This window comes from Neopelma chrysocephalum, unplaced genomic scaffold (assembly GCF_003984885.1).
Source record: "Neopelma chrysocephalum unplaced genomic scaffold, ASM398488v2 Primary Assembly neopelma1_59, whole genome shotgun sequence".
NCBI lineage: Eukaryota > Metazoa > Chordata > Aves > Passeriformes > Pipridae > Neopelma > Neopelma chrysocephalum.
In genome coordinates, this window is record NW_020897714.1 from 11,066,457 (window position 1) to 11,089,694 (window position 23,238).

The following is a 23,238-nucleotide window of genomic DNA, read 5'->3' on the forward strand; positions in this document are numbered from 1 at the left end:
AATAGAATAGAATAGAATAGAATAGAATAGAATAGAATAGAATAGAAGGAGGCTGTGAAGAGCCAGGAAAGCAAAGCCAAATAATTTATTGTTTATAATAATAAATGATCAAATAGAGTAATACACAGAATAAACAGTTGTTGAAATTCTGGAAAAATAATATTTTCAGACATATTCCTGAGTTAGGGTATTACTTTCAGAGACAGAGAAGTAATAGCCATTTTCTGATCTGTAAAGAAAAATATTTCAACAAAACTGAAGCAAGAGCATGAGGTATAAATTGTAAGATGTTGATAAAAACTATAGACAGGGAGGAGGACCTCAGACAGAGCAAAAGAAATTTAGAAACAGAGGAAGGTAGTTGTCTGATGGAAACTTGGAAAAGAGGTGAACCAGAAAAAATGAAGCAGTCACAGAAACGAGGAAGGAAAATATTTCAGCAAAGAGCAAACCAGACAGCAGTGTTGGAAGAGACTGGTAGGTAAAGGAGGATGAGGATGGAGCTTTGCTATGAGAATGCTGTTGCAAATACACAATTTTATTGTAGTGCAGGAGACGGAAGAGTGATTTGGAAAAATTCTTGAGCTAAAATTAGTACAGAAAATCTGCTGACAAACATGGCACATACAAATCTCTGTGAGCTCAAAGGTGGGAGGGGAAGGAGTACAGTAATAAGTGAGTGAGGTGGCGGGGTTGAGATGGAAATAACCAAGTCACTGTCCCAAAGAGACTGAAAACATAAATAAATAGGTGAGAGAAATTATGATGGAGATCAGGAGACTGAATGGACACAAGACAGGTATGAAGAGCTGAAAAAAGATGAAAAACTTCTGTGCTGTATGAAAAGAGACTTTGCAGGAGAGGAAAGGGAAAGCAACTAAAAAGGCTGGGCTGGTGGAGGAAGATCACATAGTATTTAATCAGTTTTCCTTAAAAATCACAGTACCAGGCCAAAACCACATTTTCTCCCCATTTTTGTTGACAAATGTCAGTTCATTTATAGACTTACATGAAGATTCTTCAGGTTCTTGAAATCTCCTTCTCTAATTTCTGTGATTTTGTTGTTCTGTAAGTCCAGCAGAGTTGTGTCTGAAGGAAGGTCTTTTGGCACTTTTTCCAGACCTAAAAACAGTGAAAATAACAGACAATTGACTTTGAAAGAAACTTTAAATAAGGGACAGTATTTTTCTTCATAGCATTTTCCTTTCAGTAAACACCATTTCTAGAACTCATTTCCTGGAGAAGTTTATGAAGACTTATCTGAAAGTGTTTCTGTCTCCAGCCAGTCAAAGAGAGTTTTATTTTGCTAAGTTAACCAAAATTTATTCATTCACATTTCCATTATGCCTTTTCTGAGCATATATCTGAATTTTAGCTTGAAGAAAAGGATTTAGTTTGGGAAAATTATTTCTAACTCATTTAATTACACTGAATTGTGTAAATAAAAATTGCTTTTGGAAACAGATACGGTATTTATCAATTTCACTGTGCGTAAGTTTTTGTGGACAGAGAATGTTTCCTGCTATTTAAGAGGTACTGGGCTTTTTGAAAGAGCTACAATCGTTAATTGTAATAATTTCCAGAAAAAATACTTTGTTTGACAGTGAGTAAATTGTAGTACAGTCCACCTTAAAACAAAAACAATCTACCTCCCCCCTTTTCTTTGAACTGAAACTATGTCCAAGTTTTCTGGAGAACAAATCGCTTTGTTTCACTACAACTGCCAAAAGAACATCAGACAGTTTAAATTAAAGACTCTCTTTGGGACTATTTTCTGAATAGCTGATATGTAAGTCTGATGAAGTCATGGAAATGAAATTATTTAGTGTTAAATAACACTTGCTTTACCCAGCTTTCCTTTCATACTGTGACTTGGAATAAAGCAAATCTTTTATTGTCATTCTGATTTACCACAAAATTAAAATGCTCTTTCTTAACTAGCTTTTTCTTTATATAACAGAATGTGAAATGATAAATGAATACTTAGTAGAAAAAATTTATAGACACTAATAAAGTCTCTATATGGGCATCTAACATAACTGGCTTCTCTGGGTAAAACAGTCTTTCTACAAGTAAAGGTTTTAACTAGTATTCTTGAAGCTGTATTCGAACTCTTCTGGGAAAGATCTCTCTGCAAGTATTGCCAGTATCTACCCAGTAGACTGCATGATATTCTTCTCAGATGAAAGATCTATGCCTATATATATTATCTTTTTAAACCTATATATTTTAATCTCAATCATGGAATTGCAAACACAGGGAGATATGCTTCCCACAGATAAGATATGTTTTGCCCGCAATGACTGTGCAGACTCCATCCTTGGGCATACTCTAAAGTTGTCTAGACACAGCCCTAAGTAACCCCCCTAAGCAGGGGGTGGACTAGATGATCTCAAGAGTTGACATCCAAACTCAGAAATTCTGTGATTTTGTAATACTTCACATTCATCAAAAATGTGTTTTGACACATAAAATGTAGGTTTCTCTGTCAAAGTCCTATGTTAAGCAAAACACCTTCTCTTTCAATCCTTTTTTAGAATATATCTGTATATATGGTTGGCTCTTATTTGGAAGGATTATGGCAAAACATGAAAAGAGGGAAATGTTTGGTACTGTATTCAGTTTTTTCAATTTACATAAGGAGCACTATTCTGTATAATTACTACTATAAAACTCTACCATAAACTGTAGAGAGGCACAATGATGTGTACTGAAGCTTTTTAATACGATTAATGATGTGCTAAGAATTCATTATAGATTTGGCCATATTCTTAAAAATATCTGCATGCAGATGAGGCCTCCAATTTGTCTTTTGGCACCTTGTCCAAATCTTCCAAAGTGCTGAACATGTCAGAGATCCCACTGTGTCTGCTACCACCGATTTTTGGCTTAGCAAATTCTGGAAAAAATTACGCTTTTTTAGTTGTCTATATATGGATGCAGGAGACCCAAACTTTTGAAGTGTTTCCTTCTTTTAATCTTACTTTTGAGTTGATAATATTAATCTGTACAGAACATATTCCATTGCCCATTATGAACCATTGCAAAAGTTTGGTGTCTGAATTTAAAAAAAACGTCATCCCAAACACCCTTCAAATTTATTTTCCCACCCATAAGTTCTCTAACATTAGATAAAAACATTAAAATATTTGGATCAGATTTTTATTAAAATTCAGTGCAATATAAATTAACCTATCTGATCTTTAATCACACCAGAATTCAAGAGGTTTTAAAAGCAAAATCATCCAGCCTTGGATGAATTAGTAAAAGCTTCATAAACTGACAAGAGCCAAAACTCACATCTCATCCTGTTTACCTTACTGATATTTAGTGCGTAAATATTTGATCCAGATTAACATTCTTCATATTACTAAAATAACCTTTCCTCATTCAGGCATGGACTTCATTTTCATTGCAGCAGTTGCAAAACCCTCATTACCTTTAGAATTGTAGTACCAGAGTTCCAAATATATAAAAATGTGATACTGTATAATTTGTATGTTGGTTGTCTTTGGACAGTTTCTGTCTTCAGTGAACAGGAATGATGTCAGCAACTAAAAATTCTTACCAAAAAAGCACTACTTTTTCAAGACCATAATGCTGTTATAAGTTCTTACAGTCTAGCAACTCCTATAGCATTTTTCACATATAAATACAAAAGGTTTAATTATTTGTACTCAAAGTAATGTTAATATATTCTGGTTGTCAGTACATTTATATTAGTAGACTGATATCTCTAAGTGTTTATGGCAGACAGTGGGGCACAAGAGCTATACAACTGTACTTTATGTAATGCTCTTGGAACATATTTTGTAAAAACACTTGGAGAACATTTGGATTGCCACTGAAGGGATAAGTTGCCAGAGACTAAACTTCAAACTAAACTTTACTTTTCAGCTTCACATGTCAGCTCCTAAAAACTTGTGTTATCCATGAAGACTAGAATCGATAATTTCTTAAAGCAATGAAGTTGGACTTTAAATGTTTCAGATTATAAAGATAAGACAAATTTAATAATCAGGTATCCATTAGAGAAAATGATTTATAACATTTTCCTATCTTGTACTAGAAACTAGACAGATATACAATACAATAATTGCCTCTGCCTGCAGAGTATATTTGCCATCACTCCAAGTGTTAAACTTATTTTATTACCTATCTCATGTCTAACTCTGTTATGAATTTCCTAAACCTGCTTTAAAAAATGTTTTCAAAACCAGCTATAGACATTATATGTGATTTTTCTTTTCATGACTTATGTGAGTTTTGAAGAGCAAAGCATAGAGGAGTATCTGATGCACACCAGCCGCTGGAGAGACCTTGCGTTATCAGTAAGCAGTTTAGTACATCCTCCAGCTTCAGCTACATCAATAGGAGCTCTCCAACAGAGGAAGACCTTATAAATGGGTGAATCTGGACACAGCCTTGCAAAATCAGCATCTAAACAATTCAAAACTAAACCGCATTTGAGGTGTGGACTGGATCCACAGCTACTGTAGCTTGTGCTTCATCTTGCAGGTCCAGTTCTTTATATGATGTACCTCCAGACAGAAAATATGTTGGAGGAGCATTGATGTAGTGCAAACTAGTCCCTGTGCTGAAGACTCCCTCCTTAGAGAACAAACCCTCAAACCTTTCTGGTCAGGACAGATCACCAGACAGCCAAGTCAGATGAATGAGGGAATCCGAACTGACATGACAGTGTGACAGAATTTAAATTGAATGGAGAAAATTGTAATCCTACTAGAAGCTCAAATGACTTTTGGCTCTTGGCTTAGAATTATTATTTCCCAGGAGGATTTTTTTGATTCTTCTGTCTGGGAAACAGAAATTTAGAGGGGAACTGTGGGCTGTCGTTACTAGTCATTTCCAAGAAACTCAAGTGATGCCCATGCACTTCTGAAGCCATGTTGTACAGTATGAACACATGTCCACCTACAAATGCCTTCCAATGAAATTTATGTAATACTAACCAAATGGGGAATTGGTGTTGGAAAATATCAGTTGAGCCACATCTCAATTTTTTAAGAACAGTATACACTGATATTCCAGGTCTTGGCTATGTTTTTTTCATACATTATATCTTGCTTTTTAAAAAGGCATATGAAAATCTCTCATAGCAATCTGAGTTTTTATGTTAATAATCAGTGTTACACAGTTTGGTATTCAGTTACCTTGAAATATTTCAGGCCTCTGGCTCCTAAGATTAACTTATAACTGATTAAAAATTTAGATTCCATTGCCTTTCCCACTTACAATAAATTGAAAATACATATGTCTTTTTTATTTTGGTGGAATAAAACTAAGTCAGAATTTAGGTTGGTAAATAAATTTTTAAAACATCTATTCACAAATAAGTAGAAAAGGTATAGCTCCACCCTTCCAACATCCTTGTTTACATTAAGCTTAAGAGTTTAAATATTCTGGAAATAGAAGAGACTTCATTAACCAGTTTATGTATCTTAGTCAAAATACAATTTTAATTTGCACTAAAATATTTCTTTGGGACAAATCATGACTTCCTTATAGAAGCTGAACAGCCATCAGTTCCTGTAGCACAGGTCAAAACTCTATTATCTTATGTGGATTTTTAGAAATAGAAATTTCCTAGTGTTTTACATTATCAACCTGTAGCAAACAACTATTCCCACCAGTGTACATGTATGTGTCTAAAAATGCATGCATATTAAAACACATAAAGAACAGAATATGCCATAGAACTACAAAATGGAAGGAACAAGGTGTATAAGTAAGCTTGGATATTTCCTTCTGTTAGTCAGGATAAGCTGAACTTTTATTATCCCTGGCAGAAATGGTTCTAACTTTTCTTACACTTAGTCACTAGACCATAGATTTTTGAAATAACAAACACAATCAAAATATATTCAATAAACTCCAGCATAGGTGGATAATTTCTTTTATGCAGGCAAGGCTCATTCAGAGTCACTTTTGTTGGGGAGAGATTACAAGGCTCAGAAATCCCTCCTCAGTGGGAAGATGGAGAAGGTAACTTTGCAGAAATCAACCTTGTCTCTGCAGGATCGCATCCTTGTGGAGTGTAGCTTTTTCTTATAATTTCTTAAGCAAATTGCAGAGTCTGGCTCTTTAGCTGTGATTGCTTCACCTCCTGGAGAGGACAGAAGACTGATGGGTCTGGAGATTTTATGAGACCAGAAATTAGGCAGAGAAGAGCCAAGGCTGGTATAATTCATCCCTTATCTGGTCCCTGAGAGAGAATCAATCAGTGGCTAGCCATCTCCTGTGTAACACTGCACCAGCCCAACTAGCACATGCTGCTGTTTAGCTGGACAAACAGGTATAGGAGATGTAGAAAGGATATGGAAACTGCATGAGGACTAAGGGAGGTTATGGGGTTTGGTATACACAACAGGTTTTATTACTTCAGCAGCTGAGGGAGTAACCTGCTCAGCTACAGGAGATGTGATCAAATGGCTGTGGAATTGTTTAACCCACAAAGGAGAAGGATGTATTTTGAACTCTCCTCACTATGAAGAGGTTTCAGTCCACTGCTCCAGTTGCTCAGCAGTGAGAGCCACAAGCTAGTCTGCATCTGGCATGGAGCCACATTTCTGCTGAAGCCATACGACTATGCAGAAAAGGAATGCAAGATTTATAGGGCCAGTGAGGGAGACTAAGCAAATGGAAGTCTGAGCCCGTATCCCAGAGGTAAGGAGAGTTTCCTGAGAATTTCATCCTTGTCACAATGAGACCACCACAACAAAATAACAAATATGCGAACAGTGCCAATTATAAACTATTTTTACAATGCAACAGGGTTTGTGTCTTGATTTTTGTGCGTTTGGGGTATTTTGGAAGATTTTTCCTCCGTCTATCCATTTACAAGCAGCAGAGATGGGGCTTATTCCTCTGAATAACCCTTCACTTCCCCATCTGGAGAGGAGGGGCCAAAAGATAGAGAGAAATTTGAATGCTGTAGCTCAGATACATGTGTTACTACATAGCAACACTTATGATTATTTTGACAGAGGCCATAAAATGAGGCTCTTCTAAAGACTCCCTCAGTTTCCACAAGCAGCTGCTGCCAGCTGAGGAATTTGGACTGAACTACATGTATTTCCCATCTATGATCATCAACGGCTACACTCCCAGTGGAGGCAGCCTCTCCAGCAGCTGCCTGAGCTGCCTTGTTCATGCTCCAAGCCCAGCTCGGCTGCATCCCACTGACAGGCAGCAATCCTCCCAGGGGTGAATGACCTTAGCAATGCCCTGAGTGGACTCTGGGGCAAATGAGGCGAATGGCAAGTTTACAGGGTCAAGAATCTGTCACGGAAAAATAACAAGATCCAAGGACTGCTTTCTGGAAGGATGGCAAGGAACTGCTTTGAATGCTTTGACTTAGAAAAGTTTACTGACACTTTCCCAGGCTATGTGTTACACCATTTACTGGAAATTTGTTCTCTATTGTGTGGAATTTGCAAATAGGAATAATTTCATTATTTGCATCCTACCATCCATAAAATAAGAAGTCATTGTCTTTTTCTACAGAGGAATATCCATAGCCTCCTTCTCTGTCTCACTTTCAAATTGAAAGTTTGTTCTCCACATTCTCCTGTGTTGCTATGAAATCATTAGCAATATTTTTTTCTAAGAAATGTAAAAAGCCATTATTGAATGCATAAGACTTTTAAAATACATCTTAAAGGTGAGTTACTATCACTTTTTTCCTGTTCAGCAGTCTCTAAGGCTCATATTCCATTAAGATCCATTTTGGACTTATTTTTATTGCAGACTAATATTTTTGTATATGTCTGACCCTTTCCATGGGAAAGAAGAAGAAAACAAACTTCATTCCCTGCTGTGGTAGCCTCTCACAATGGTAGACCTTCTGATCTCTTACTACGCTGGGTTTTTTTCCCAAACATTACAACATTGCTTCCCAGGACAGAGTGAGGAACACAAAAAAATAGAAACATATTTACACATTACGATCAAATGCATTATTCTGCATTATGATAGTACTAATAATTATAAATGCTCTAGTATAGTAGGTGTTTTAAAATGAATGCATTGCTTTAATTGCTCTTTTCCGTTTCAACCCACTCTGTGTAGTGAACACATATTTCAAAGTATAACAGATATTGCATGCCACAGATGTTATGAATTATTTTTCAATCCTAGTTACATTTTTGGTACAGATAGATTTAGCATTCTGGCTCCAAAAGTAAACTAAGAGTAATGATACATTCTTAAAGCTAAAATTCAAGCAACTTCTACTTCTGTGTTCTTTCTAACTGACTTTTAATTTCAATTATCTCAAAGGGATATGCCTCCTCAAGAATCACTGGAGCATTTTAGAAAGGCAGAAAAATAATCTGAAATAATATTGAGACTTCAGGGATTAAGACATTAGGCAAAATTAAAATAAAATATCATGAGTTTTCTGAACTCCTAGAATAATCAGCTTTACATTTCCTATTTTCATGGTTACAGACATAAAACATCCCATCAGACAACAGCAACTGACCTGTGTGATCCATGCAATCTGCCAACACCATGTGCATAATGGTTTTACTCAAAGTGGATGCAATGTAGATGTACTATCTGCGAGTACTCACGCATTAAGGTGAAACATTTATTTTTTACAAGTGTTTTACAGTTGTCATAAGAAGGATTCAGTGACTCAGAAAAGTGAGCATTATCTAAAAAATTATATTTTGAATGACCCTTTGCTGTAATATAATTTCATGTTTACCTGTTTTGCAGTTTAAATAAGCAACAGGCAACAGATGACAATTTGAGGATAGCTTCCTCAATCTTTACTTTGGGACTTACCAGAATTACTATAAAGTGTCATTTGGGAGATCTTTCTGGTTTCAAGTAAACTTTCCCCTTCCTGTTCTGACCACATGGTCATTACACAGCCCTAGTTTTATTATAACCTGAGGGCAGAGATATGTTCATGGTTATTTCAGGTACTTCTAAACATAACATGGCCATTTTTCATAAAAGTTGTAGGATTGTTGTCAACTTACTCTCATGCAAGCAAACAAAGGAGCTGCTGTGATCGTGTTGGGACATAGTGAATAACATTTAAATTAATTTGGGGAGGCAATTTCCTGACTGAACCAGGAAGGCTGCAAACCTGCTAGTTCCCTCTTTCTACTATGTGGTGTTGTATGTATCCTTTTAGCTCTTAGAAATTTTTGCTTTGTATCTCCTTTTGTTTTGTTAGCCATCTAGTGATAGATCTTTACCAGGTCAACTACAGCTGTATCAGTCATCCCTAGCCCAGAGAATGTAAACGCTCTGCCACAGAGTGAAAGAATAAAGAAAAGAATGTACATTTTGCCCCTCAACCCTGAAAACAGTAAGATTTTAATTCAATTATTTGCCTTTGCTCCTATATCTCTGAAGTAGAGATACTCAGCAATGAGTTTGATTATTGCACCACTGCAAGCATTCTTCTTTTATGTCACCCTCAAATAAGAATTCATCGAGAATCTTTTTATTTTCTGAGGCCCACTCTGGAGCAGTAGAAGGGAAAACGTACTCCAGCATAGAAACTGAAATTTTCCTAGGCTTTCACATTTTAGGTAGTAGAAGAGGTGCAAGCAGAAACTGGTTCTGGGATGCCCTATTGCACATTTCAATTGTGTTAATGTTGTATTACGGGACCAGACTGTTGCCCCATTTACGCTTGCAAATGTTTTAAAAGCTGTAGCATTTCTACAAATAATCTGTCCCTTTAGGATTTTTGCCATTAAATCCCTAAGACTGCCATGAAATCAGGTGGGCAGAAATGTTTCTTATTTTCACTGGTTTTTAAAGATATATTTATTGCATTCCTTTTCTCATTTAAATTAAAACTGCAACCATCCTCTCTTCAACAGATTTTTGTAGCAACTAAAACCACTTCAAATAGATCCCAGGAAACAAACACAAAGATAGTATGGGATGATCTCCTGGGTGCCCTCTCACCTGAGCATGCATGCAGAGAGCACAAAAATTCTGTAAATACTGTTTTTCACCATTTTTGTTCCCTATTGACTGCATAATATCAGGTTCATTTGCACAGAATTGTTTGGGTCTCATAATTGATGCCATAAGTTGAAAACTACGACCCAAACTCCCCCTCCCTCAAAAAAAACTCATGCAGGCATGCTCCTTGTCTTAAGGTCCCTGTGTGCCTGTGTTCACTGTTTCCCCCTCTTTCCTTGTAGAGAAGCCAATAAGCAAGTTCTACTCTTCTGCTCAGACTGGAGAAGAGGAAACTGAGGGGAGACCTCATCACAGTCTGCAATTTCCTCATGAGGGGAAGAGAAGGGGCAGGCACTGATCTCTTCTCTGTGGTGACCAGTGACAGAACTCGAGGGAATGGCCTGAAGTTGTGTCAGGGAAGGTTTAGGTTGGATATTAGAAAAAGATTCTTCATCCAGAGGGTGGTCGGGCACTGGAACAGGCTCCCTAGGGAAGTGGTCACAGCATGAAGCCTGACGGTGTTCAAGTGTTTGACAACGTTCATAAGCACATGGTGTGATTCTTGGGGTTGTCATGAGCAGGTCCAGGAGTTGGACTTTGATGATCCTGATGGGTCCCTTTCAACTCAGAATACTCTGTGGTTCTGTGATGCTCCATCTATCTTCTTTTCTTTTATAGTGTAAAGGACAATAATGTTTTGTGTGAATATATTAAATAAAATACAGTTGAAGAGACCTAGCCTTCTGCAATTGTCAATATTTTTTCATCAGGCATGTAAAGCAGGAAGAATAAGTTTTAAAAAACGGCAATGTATTTTGAAGAATATATTCTTTGATTTGAACCTTAGGAAATTATAAAAGTATATTCAGAAAAATATTTTTTTTTTCTGTAACCTGATTTTGGACCAGTTCCTTTTAATCCTATGGCAGATCCAGGACATGTGTAAAGCAAAATATAGACCAGTGAGTCCAAAGTTGATAAGGAGGGGACACACTAAAATCTGGGATTGAGATGGGTGTTTTGAAAATGTTCTTAAACCCAGAATATTTTCAAAATACCATGGTAACTGGACCTTGTGAACAGAGTTTTCCTGAGGAGTTGGAGGCTGATACCAGAAGTTTCTTGCTGTTATCATTGTTGGCTTCACATAGGACCTAAATTCCTAGATTTTCTCCCTGTTGGCAATGAGTTCTCAGTGAACTTTGCAAAGGAGCTTTTGGGCTCTTTAGCTCTTCCTAAGACTTGGTTGGGAAGCTTCCACAGTTGAATAGCACAGGTTTTTGTTGTGAAAACACAGATATTTTTTAAATAGTTTTGTGTCTTACCAAGTAGTATACCCCTCAAAGGTGTTAAGACCACAATACACATACTAGTCCACCGTATAAGTCACACCTACTAGTCCATAACACTAGTTGGTGTGAGGAGTGATCATTTAGTATGTCTTAAGCATTGTAGTCACCTGCTATGACTTATAACTGACTCATATTTTACTAGTTATCTATTAGCTATTTTTTTGTACACTTGGAGATTTTAGAAATGAATGCTTGTCACAGAGCAACACAGAAAAGCATCACTTCTTGTATCACTTGGACTTAGCAGCCCTTATTTCCATTCCTGCCACTAGGCTTTCTTAAATGGTATTTCCTGGTCTGAAGCATGCCAACAAATCTAAAAAAAATACAAGAAAAAAAGAAGAAAACATAAAGAGCATGTCACTGATACCTTGGAGTAAGCAGTCAATAAGGAAGGGATATATTTAGAATAGATTAATTTTCATCTAGAATCTTATTTATCATCTGGACCTGGAACATCAGTAATTCAGGTGGGAATGCAAAAAGGCCTGTCTTTTACTGTTACACCGCTAACGGCTTTTTGTTAATATAAAGCAGACTACACACAGGCCAATTTTTTTTTTCTTGATAATTTTTCAAGAGTGTTTTCCAATTATTGGGTTCTTGATTTAATAATTTTTCAGAATGTACTGAATAAAGGGCTTTAATCATGCTTTCTTAACTTTCAGGGCATCCCCAAAATTGTATTGAAGCAGAATATATAAAAAAATTTTAATAATCCATGGAAAATTTATCACAAAACAATACTGTCAACATGAGTTTATTTTTCCATGCCTCAATTTTATCACACATAACTTTGTTAATCTGAAAGTAAGTTGCATAGCCTTGAGTGGTCTTTGCTCTGTTTTGGTAGTTTGATTCTCCAAGAGTGATGTATCCTTTCTGTCACTGACATCTATGTTAGACAAGATGAACTACTGCATGGGCAGCTGCCTAACTCACTCCACAGCTGTGAAAGGAACTCAGATGACTCTTTGAGTCCTAGCATCACCTGAGATAGCTCCTATATTGAAGATAATACCTGTAATATTTCATATAGATCCTCCAGTCTGACTGCCAATATGTTAAGAGCATTGAAATTCACCCAGTCGCCATGTGGAAAGCCCAATGAATTGTGCTTGATGATGGTCTAAGTTATGGTCAGCTAAAGAATGTTGTCCAAAAAGGCATTTAGTCTTCAGTTTTAAGGCCAGAGTATCGTGATGTAGAGGCTATTCTCAGTATAAGTGACAGTATAGGTTCACAGATTTCCTGGTTTCATTTTTAATAATAACAATTTTGTTAAATGAACTAGTTTAATGAAACCAGGGAATCATGAGATTCCCAACTCTAATAAAGATAAAAGGAGTAAGTCTCTAATCCTTATTGTTACAAGAAAAAAAAATGCATAAAATATGAAAGAACTTGTCCTAAAGGCTCATCAATTGCAATGTAAATTAACTAAAACTTTTTTCTTTAGAAATTACATTTGTTAATGTCTGACCATTTAAGGATCCATTCTTTCTCTTATTGTATTTTCAGAAACACGGAAGAATTTGAGCCAAACATTTAGCTTTAAAGATTCTGTTTTTAAAAGGCTGGTAAACTTTCAAACAGTGGCAGGGATTCTAAAGCTATGTACAGAATGAAAAGTAAGTCTATCTGTTTTGTTGAATTCATAAAATGACTGAGACTGATCACCACAGAATCACCGAATATTCTGAGCTGGAAGGGACCCATGCGGATGAGGTCCTACTCTTTAGTGAACGGCCCACGCGGGGATCGAACCTATCACCTTGACACTATTAGCACTCCACTCTAACCAACTGAGTTAACCTCAGGGCTAACCAATGAGGTATGTAATATTTTTCTTTAAAAAGATTTTATGTTGAGTAGTTCAAATCAAGGTGTATCACAAAGGAGATAATTTACTTTAAAATGAGAGGTGAGGTTCTCATGTGGAGTCATGATCTGAAAATACATGTTCAGATATTTCTGGAAGATTATATACAATGAGATAAATAACCATGGTTCAGTTATGAAGAACCATCAGTTAATATATTGAGACACTGTATGTATTAAGATAAACTGCCTCATGTTACCAGAGCCCTGGGATAAAGCTTTACATATCTGTGAGCTTTTCACTTACTGATCTCAAAGTGCTGTTCAAACACACACTCCAACACCCATTCTGAGGTCTCTTCTTTACAGCTGGAAAAACCTCACATTTCTGAGCTATGAGTAAAATTCCAATTTTAGTTGTATTACTGCTTGGACTTTGATTATTGACATCTGTCTCTTGCACACCTTCCAGAGACCACAATTCCTCCATGAATGCTCACTGTAAGAGGGATGGAGGGACAGCCTTACGTCCTGTAAAGTCTCCAAGGAAGGCAATCCCAATGCCTGTACAGAGACACTGCTTGCTTAGTAAGAGGCTGCCAGACTTATCTGAAGGTGAAATAAAGCTCTGGCCACCACCCCTGAATGTGCTCATGATGCATTCTGCATCTGCTACAGGGCTGAGTAATCACATATCCGTCCTGCTGCCTACCAGGGCACTCTGGGATGAACTTTAATTGAGACTCCCTTTGGGAGGATGAGACTTTAAATGAAACTATTAATCCTTGCTAGAGTTTTTATGAGGCATATTTGCCTGGCCAACTACACATCTTCCCTCTACTTATTATTTTTGAACAGGAAGAGTGGGTTCTGACCGCTATATTACTGAGTTGTGATGAAAAAGTCACCCCATTGCTCCCTTTTAGCAACAGGAGTCAGATTCAGAAAAGGCAGCACTTTTATAAAGATACCATAATGGCCTTCCTTGGTGAGATACTTGAGCCTGTTAACAAATACACCTCATGAAAGGCAGGCACATGGGGCTCTGCTCTTGATCCATCAGTAACCACAGTTCAGAGAGAATTCTTCCTCAGGATATGAGAAGGCAGAGTTCTCCTTCCTGCCAACTCAGCTCTTGGCTTGGAGACAAAATAAATTAATTTGTAGGTGTGTGCTTAGGAGGATGTGATTGAAGCTTAAAAGTATAGAATGCAAAAATTTAGCTGACAAGAGTGTAATTGGACCACTGGGTATTTTTTTCACTGTTTTTATTGAACTTGGATTTTATTTTTTTGTTATTCCCACCCAGTGCTCATGAGAAAAAGGGCAAACTTGATCTCTGGACTCTGGATCCAATAGTTTTCCTGTGGTTTATTCACATAACCTTGTGTCAGATAGTTGTTTCTTCCTTATGAAGCAAGAGTTTACAAACAGTAAATGTCCCTTTGAGCACAAAAAGAAAGAGGCTGAGGAAGAGGACCCCTCTCCATATGTTGCCCACATTAGGGTCCTCCAGATGCCTCACTCTGACATGCCCTCTGCACCCGTGGTCTCATGGCTGCAAAGAGCCCTCCCATGACAGAGAGAGAATAGAAAAAAGTATCCTGATTCAGATTTCAACTTTCCTTTGTGGGACTTTATTTAGTAAGGTCTTAATATGTCCCTGGGAGGAGTCTTATTGCGGTCTGCAGTTTTTCTTCAATTAGTGCTCGTGGGACTAGATGACTAAATTTGATAATTTAGGGGAAGGGAGGTAGCTAATTTAGTTGGGTCGGAAGTGCCCAGAGCTGAAGGGAGAGTCAGGCCAAGAGCAGTGGTTAATAGAGGGGTGGAACTGTCACTGCTGCTTTCATGACTCCTGCATGTAAATTGCCCTCCTGATGACTGCACCTCAAGCACCCTTCATCTCACAGCTTGGGAGCATGCTAGGTCATGTCCACAGCTTACAGCAAAAGTTTGATCTCTCAGGGCCAGCAACTGGCTTTCCTCAAGTTAGTAGGTAAATATGATTTTGTCTGGGTCTGAGTCACACAGAAGTGGATTCAAGGCCAGAAGAGAGAAGAGTGGAAGGCGGGTTTGCCTGTGAGCTGGCGGCACACACAGCTGTCCTGTCCCTGTTCCAGGGTGGCCATCAGACCTGTGTTCTCATGAGCCTCTCACTTGGGCCACGACCCAGCAGGGGCTTTGGTAGTCATGTGCTACAAGGATGGGTGAAACCTAATGCCAAGGATGACATTGAATGGTTATTACTTCCTTGAGCTCTACCAGGAAAATATTATTTATTTATTTTTCAGAGCTGCATATTTTGAGCCCAGGGAGATCTCTTTTCCTTCATGTCCAAAGGCTGGACATTACCAGCCCAGCTGCTTCAAAAGCTCAATTTTTTTATTGGAGATTATACAGCATGTGGGTTTAAACTAAGCTCAAAATGTAACTCTTTCTTTTCACTCCACTTGAAATTATCTGGGAAACACAGACCTGGGACCCTAATTGTGATATTTCTGAGTCTCCTGATCAATATGGAACTCTATTAACCCAAAGTGTCTGTATGCAGTGAACTGTAGTGCAACCTTTCGTAAACTATGTGTGTATGAAGGAGAACTGAACGACCATGGGAGCAAGTACAGCAGCAAAGGGTCTCTGTGTGAATATTTCTACTTTTTACTGAGTGAAAGCTCCTTACGTTCTGCAGAATTGAAGCAGACTAGGAACAAGTTCCCAAAATAACTCAAATTCCACCAGCATTACCAAGTGTGACAATAATAAAACCTAAGACTTTCATGACGTGTGGGGCAATCTCCTCCCCACTACCCACTCCACGTTTGCCACTCTCTGGCATATAAATGGTAAAAAAAGAAAATATCTTTCAACAGGGACAGTACTGTGAAAACTTTATGAATGCATGGCTAGGTTAGCCTGCACTTATTTGTGCAACTTGGCTTGCATTGTTCACTGGGTCTTTGCCAAACATATCTGTTGCGTAATTATGTGGCTTGCTTTAATAAAGTCACAGAAGTTTCTAGGGGTCTAACCAAAGTTTCCCCCTCCTTCCTGTAATTATACAACACCCACCACAATGAGACACAGCTCCTAATTGGAGGATTTGTGCCATGATTTACAGTAATCATCAAAGCCAATGCTACAACATAGGAAAATAGAAACACCCAGCTATACATTTAAAGAGCTGAGGGAAGACTTTAAAAAACCCAAACAGCCTCTTTAAAATCATGAGAAAGCTGTTTGTCTGTCCACTGAATAAATTCTCTAATTTCCTTGTGAGCAAAACCAACTTTAATTGATTTTCTGCACACCGCATGACTCAGTCTGAATAATACTGGTTTAAACCAAATCAGCCTCACTGAAGTCAGTTTCATTACTTGAGACTTCTGCATGGAAAAGTCAAATACAGTGATGGCAGACAAGGCTTCACATCCTGCTTCTCTGACTGTGCAGACAAGCCCTTGTACGTGAGGCAGTAAGGAGAGTTTGTGAAAAAGGTTCTCATGGTTTCAGCTTGTATAGTGTCTAATAAAGATATTTAATAAAGAACTCCAAAATGTGTTCATTGCTTTGGAGTGTTTCCAAGCTCTTTCCTCCAAAGAGCTGGTTGCAGGATATATGATTCAGAGTTAGTTATTCCACACTCATGTATTCCAATGGAAATGGGATGATTTCTATGTTGAGGTACTAGACAGAATGATTAAGGATGCTGGACCTTGGACCACGCAATTTAGACCCTTTTAAAATGTTTCCATCCCCACATCTGATCTCATTGAATTTATTTAAGATGTATTTGAAGGAACAACTTTGAAAAGTTATTTTCTCTGCAAGAGAAATCTGTGGTCTTTCACAGAACAAAGGAAATTTATATATAAAAAATACATATCAAAAAAATCAAACATTCTTCATGATCACAACAAATGTCTATTTTGTCAGAGGTTTATGGCCTACTTTGTAAATTCTAGTTAACTGTAGCTGTAACATATTTCTTTGAAAACAAAACCAGTTACAGAGTGGCAGTGCATAGCATCCTCACCATCTCAGCAGCAAACTCAGTGACTAGAAAGTAAGCGTATAACCTATGAAGATGCTCTTTGGCTTACCTAGGTCAGAGCATTGCACCACACGAAGATGGCACTGGCAACGGAAGGGGCACACTGGTCCAAATCCAGATGTGACGGGATCATCTGTTGGAGGCATGTCGGCTGACCCTTCATCTTCCAGCATAAAGTCAAAGAGGCCCTGCTGGTGGAATGGCTTGGCCAAGCATGCTGGCAGTAGTAGGACGAAGAGGAGAGCCAGCCTCTTCATGGCTTAGTTCATCGACTCCCAGCAGAACCTAGGATTCAAAGCAGCAGATTAACAACAAAAGTAGCAGTTTCCCATAGCTGCAGAGTTCCTGCTGAAGGAGGTCCAGTACATCCACCAATTGTATAACTGTTCCTTTCAATAAAAGAAAACTGAATTGTGAAAATAGGACAGTTATGTGATAGGACTCTGGTAACTCCTTTTTTTTTTTACAGAGCAGTTTTAAGGCAACTGCAAACACATCTGTTTGCATATTTAGAGTAATATTTATTAAGAACAGGCAGCACTGTCAACTTTGTTATGCAAAATAGTCAAAGCAATAAGCCACATTTTCCGTGTGCCTGTTTTCAGCCAACGTAACAGTCTATTTGATTTCATTAGCATTTATTTCATAGAAATGGGTTTGTCCCCTGGGGACAATCCTGAGGTTCCCAAACTCACTGTAATTCAGTATTTCATGTCTTGAGAAATATTTTTTTTAAGTGCCAGCTTGGTGTGTGTTTTAAATTATAGCCTAGTAAAACTGACTGAGAAAGAGTAGGATCTAGTGATGGGGTAGAGGGAGAGGGGAAGAACTTTAGCTATTTAAATGCACTATACTTCTTTCCCAATTTAAACAGCATAATAAATGTAATATGGTGTTGCATTATATCAAATATCCTTGGCTTTCTTTCCAAATTTTTGACACGCACCCTGAAAATCTTCTGCTTTGCACTGCATAAGCATTCAAATTGTTGGTTGTAGTGTTGTGTGCATGGTTTCTAATAGGACTTCAGGATTTAATTCTGCAGACTTTCATGCTCCAGAGCAACACTACACAAGAAAAACTGCTTATACATGTTCTCAGGACCTAGGCCTAAATGTATTACTACATACTGTACATTGTGCTACCTGTGTTGTTTTGCACCAAGGCGAAATTACACAATTGTTTGCAGGTTTTGTATCAAGGTTGTATAGATCAGCTAATTTTCTGAAAATCATTTTCTTTTTACTGTGTATTTTATATAAAGCAGCTTATACTTTACAACCCTTCATTGGTCTAAAAGAATCCATAAAAAAGTAAAATTAAGAAATTTGCCTTCCAGTTGCCAAGTGACAGAAAGGCTAACTTCTCATTTATATAGGAGCCTTTTCTTAAAATGGATGGCATAGTCCTGAATATAGATGTTGCTCTTTGTAATGAAAAATGTCCACTTGCTTCTTCAGGTCCATGACTTTTGAAATGCCCTGTCTGGGTGCTAGCTGAGATTACTTCTTTTTCTAGCAGAAATAATCTGACAGTTACGGGGGTGGTATAGCATTTTACATTGGTGGAAAAATAAAAAAACTGTGGGAGAAGCAGAAGAGGAGGACTGTCTCCCTCCCTACATTGCCATATGGAACCTACCAGGTAGATGACTAACAAGAATAGGTAATGTTAGGTGAGAGTGGTTTACTGAAGCCTGTCTCTAAAATACTACAACCAGATACTCTAACAGGAATGGTTAGTGTAAAAACAATTAAAAAAAGCTAAATAAATAAATAAAATCCCATAGGACTGGAATTAGGTACAATTTATATTCTGTAGTCCTGCAGAAACCTTTAGGTCTGTTTCTTGAGAGGATGATAAGGTTACATTATGAGAGAGGTTAGTAGTTTAAGATCATAGCCTACATTTTTGTGATCTACCTGACTGGAAGACAGGTATCCCAAAGACTCCCAAGTAACATCACATGGAGTAAACCACTATTTATGTTGTCTCTTTAAGAGACATAGTTGTTTCCTTAGTTGGACATGAAAGTATTTTTATTCCTGGAACAGACATCTTACTTACTGCATGCACTGAGGGCTTTCACAGACCCCAACATCAACTAGAGAGTCAGAGTTTTTAGCATGCCCTGTCATCCAAGCTCAGTACTGTGTAAACTCATTATTTGTAGCTGACATGGAGCAGATTGTGTTCCTGTGTGGATCACCCCCTTGTGCTTCCTACTGTCCTGGCCCCCCACTGACACTGGGTCTGTGTCCCTTCCCCAACAACACCTCCACAGTGCAGGCAGAGTACATGTGGACAAGTCAGGCTGTCACAGCAAAGTGCTGTTAATGCATAGTAGTGAGATGTTCCCAGGATTTAATCTAAAATGAGATTTTAAAAATAATAATTATTATCTACAAATTAGTGTAAAATAACAATGCAATTTATTAGTAGCCTGAAAGGAGAAGAGAAATTTGCTAAATGATCATCATTCATCACAATAAGCTGCCTTGTGAAAATAATCAATAAAACAATACCCAGTAGAAATCATTTTTCAGAATGTACATTAACATCAATAAACCTTGGAATGTTACACACTAATCCTGGAATGCCAGTGGCAGTCAGTACTTTTCAAAGACCTTCCTCAGCATTTTTAAAAATGTATTAATATGATTCTAAATTATTTTTAAATATTTAAAACTCCTTGTATTCCTTCTCAGGGTCACTGATAAGTACCGTCCATCCTAAGAATGCACTATCAGGATCTTATCCTGGAACTAAATTGCTACCACTCAAAAAAGCCCCCAAAAAATGTGAAGGCACTTTGAAAGTCTTCACACTTTGCTTCTTATTCACATTAATATTGATGACTTCATATAGCTCAGTTAAACCCTGTAGTAGGCCTTTTCCTTTGGTCCCTGTTCTATAAAAACTCCAATAAAATCAGAAAGAGTTGGCTATAAAGTAAAACTTTAGGACAACAAAGGATACCAAGTATGTAATCTGAGGACACAGAAGAGAAAATAGCAAACACAAGCTACATATTAATCAGGATATAGAAATAGAAATGAGTCTGCATGTCTTCAGTCAAATACATATTCATCCTGCAAGACACATGTATCTGTTCCTATTGTTTGCATGTGTAAGGGAACACAAACAAAGAAAAAAAAAATACAAAACTGTACTTTCAAGAAACGTTTACATTTCACTTACAAAAAAAAATAAAGAGGGCAAAAATCTAAATTCTTAAAGTTCTGTGACACAATATTTATGTCTGCAGGACATAACTGTTTAAATTTGCTTTAGTTATCTGTTTACAATGAGGAAGACTTTTCCACAAACAGAGGAAGCTATACCATAGGCTTGGCCACATTTCAGTTTAAAATACCTCTGGAAGTGTGCTTCATCAGCTCACGTCACCACTGTATTGGTGGTCTTCATGTCAGTTTACCTTAATATTAAGGTTTAAATTAGTTCCCCTATTGTCAGAACTCTCTCAAAATTCCACAAAAGACAAGTTAAACAATATGTGCATTTTCAAAAAAAACCCCTCAGTTTTATGTTTTACCCATTTTGTGCAATAAAGTCTAGATGTGGAAACATAGGAGTTGGAACTCTTAAAGAGATTAAAATTCTGTTAACAGGAGTTTCAACTCCAGGAATTTTTTTTTCTACTATTTCATTCATAAGAACCTTCTTTAAATTTGTTTCCCTTGTTTGTACCCTGTAACATAGCACTTTCTAACATTTTAAAGGCATACAATGAGCCCGTTTAACTAACTACTACATATTTTCTTTCTCTGAAATTGAAATTATATTCATCAGTGTCTGTAATATATATGAAGAAACCGGAATGAAAAAGAAATCACAGAGTGCAGTTTAAAACAGAAATGTAAGCACACATGCATTTTTTACACTCTCTACATCACCGATTCTAAACACTGGATTGCAGAGAGAGAATATGCTGCTGCAAAAGTTTACAGTAAAGAAAAAGAAAGGGCTATAGCAGTGCTTATACAAATCAAAACAAGAGACAGAATAGTCAAATAAACAGTATGAAATCTGCACAGTCCTTGAGAATGCATTCTTGTATTTTCAAGAAACAAAAGTGCTGGATAGAAAAGTTAACATTGCTAAACACTTAGTAGGATTTTTAGCTTGCTTATCTTAAAATTCAAGTAGTTCTTGCCATAAACTTGCCTGAAGTTTTATTAGTGCAGCATAGTTCAGGAGAATTACTAAAAACCATACCTTTTAATCCAGGGATTTGCAACAGGAGCTCTCAAAGCTGAGATGTAATTAAACTAAATATTCAACCCAGGAAAAAGCTTTGCAGGTGTGGAAAGGAGGAGGGGGTAAATTCAGCTCAGTGACTGTCACTTGGTGGAAAACCCTCCTGCTTCTATTCCACAGCACAGTTAAAAAATAAGGTTTCTCTCAATGAACACAATCCAGGCTGACACCCACATTAGATCATATGGTAATGATATGTCTCCTGTATTGTAGCCAGAAACTTTATCAGCTCTTTTGCTTTCTTTTCCTTCTTTTTCTTTTTCATTCCCTTTATTTCTCTCTACACTGTTTACAGTCCCAAACTACTTGTACATTATAAGACAGATTCTTAGCTGTAATTCATCTTACTTATTTTACTTATGTCCCTACAACATATATGTAGGAAATTCTTGGTTTTAACCATGGGGTTTTTTATGACTCATTAATGAAAAAAATGTTTGACTGTTCCTCTTGTTTATAGTATTTTTAAATCAAAGAAATTATATAAAATTAGAGTTAGGCAAAGTGGAGATTATTATCAGGGATAAAAAAGAGTTAGTTTTAAGTAAAACTACTTAAACAGACAACAACCCTCCTTTGCTTATGCTACAATCACTGTCAAACCAAGTAGTATATAGTTTAGTTCACTATTATCTCGTTTAATAACAGAGTTTCTGTGTATTTTTTCAAAATACAGCATGTTTTTGAGATATATGAAAATCATGTTTTCATTAGTAAAACGATTCTAACATTTGTGGTTAGAACTGCTTTATATAAACTTTGCTTCTTTTTTTTTTCTTCTTGACTGCCTTCTCACCAGGACAGCAAAGCAGAGAGGAAATTAGCTTTAACTGTTTGCGTTTGGGTGGGGGTTTTTTGTTAGTTTTTTTTGTTTGGTTGGGGTTTTTTTTTGGGGGGGGAGGAGGTTTTTTGAGTGGGTTTTTTTGGTTGTTATTGGGGGGTTTTAAGAGACAGAGGAGTTTGGTTTTTTTTTAAAGCATGAAAGGAAAAATATATCTGACTCATTGTTCAGATTTATATTTTATTTTAGTAATTTCTACTTTTATGCAAATTTCAGTGGAAGCTAAAATGCAGTTTCTTTATTCCTGCACAATTTTAAAAATCTAGCAAACTGAAAGAAGAGCAAATCCAATAATTACTATTTATTTAGTAATCCAAACACATTGTGAACACATGTAGCTTCCCTGTGCTGTTGGCTGTCGGCTGTCCTATCTAAATACTGAAGGCTTGTGTCTCTGTGTTTTGACTTGTATCCTTTTATTTCTGCCCCTAGGCTAAGACCAGGTGCAAATCTGAAATTAAAGCCCGTAAAATGTGAAATGATGTTTAAAAGAAGTCAAAATTTTTAGACACAATAGACTCTTGAAATTTTAGCTGTCCTCTTCATTAAGTTCGAGAGTCCTTGCAAGAGCTTTTTAATTGTTCTCCTTTGGTGGAAAAAAACATGGTAGAATAACTGACCGTTAGTTTTGGTCCATGTAGAACAAAGGTGTAATCAGACACCTTACATTACAGTTTCTTTATGTAGCTTACTCCAAAAGTTAAGAACTGTTTATTCAACCCTAGTCCTTAAGCTAACATCTTTTCCCTGTTCTTCATTGGATTCAAACTGCTAATGGGTTTTGTTGTGACATTTTTCTACATATGATTAGTGGTGTTCCAAGCTTTCATGCTTACAACAAAGCCTTATCTTTGTCCAGAAGTGTCGCCATGAGGCTTGATGAAATCTTGGCTGCATCTTAGTAATGTCAGTTATTTGAACCTTGGTCA

The 23,238-nt window shown here is 37.1% G+C and overlaps 1 protein-coding gene across 1 annotated transcript in view; it reads right to left on the reverse strand.

Moving 5' to 3' along the window:
* Positions 1–21,627, reverse strand: part of DCN (decorin) — a 37,533-nt gene extending 15,906 nt beyond the window's left edge. The window contains exons 1-3 of the mRNA XM_027679860.1: positions 21,427–21,627; positions 17,237–17,472; positions 1,010–1,122 (exon numbers count right to left, since the gene is read on the reverse strand). Of these exons, the coding sequence (XP_027535661.1) occupies positions 1,010–1,122; positions 17,237–17,444 (321 nt within the window). The 5' untranslated portion in view covers positions 17,445–17,472; positions 21,427–21,627. The remainder of the gene's footprint in view (positions 1–1,009; positions 1,123–17,236; positions 17,473–21,426) is intronic.
* Positions 21,628–23,238: the final 1,611 nt, after the last annotated feature.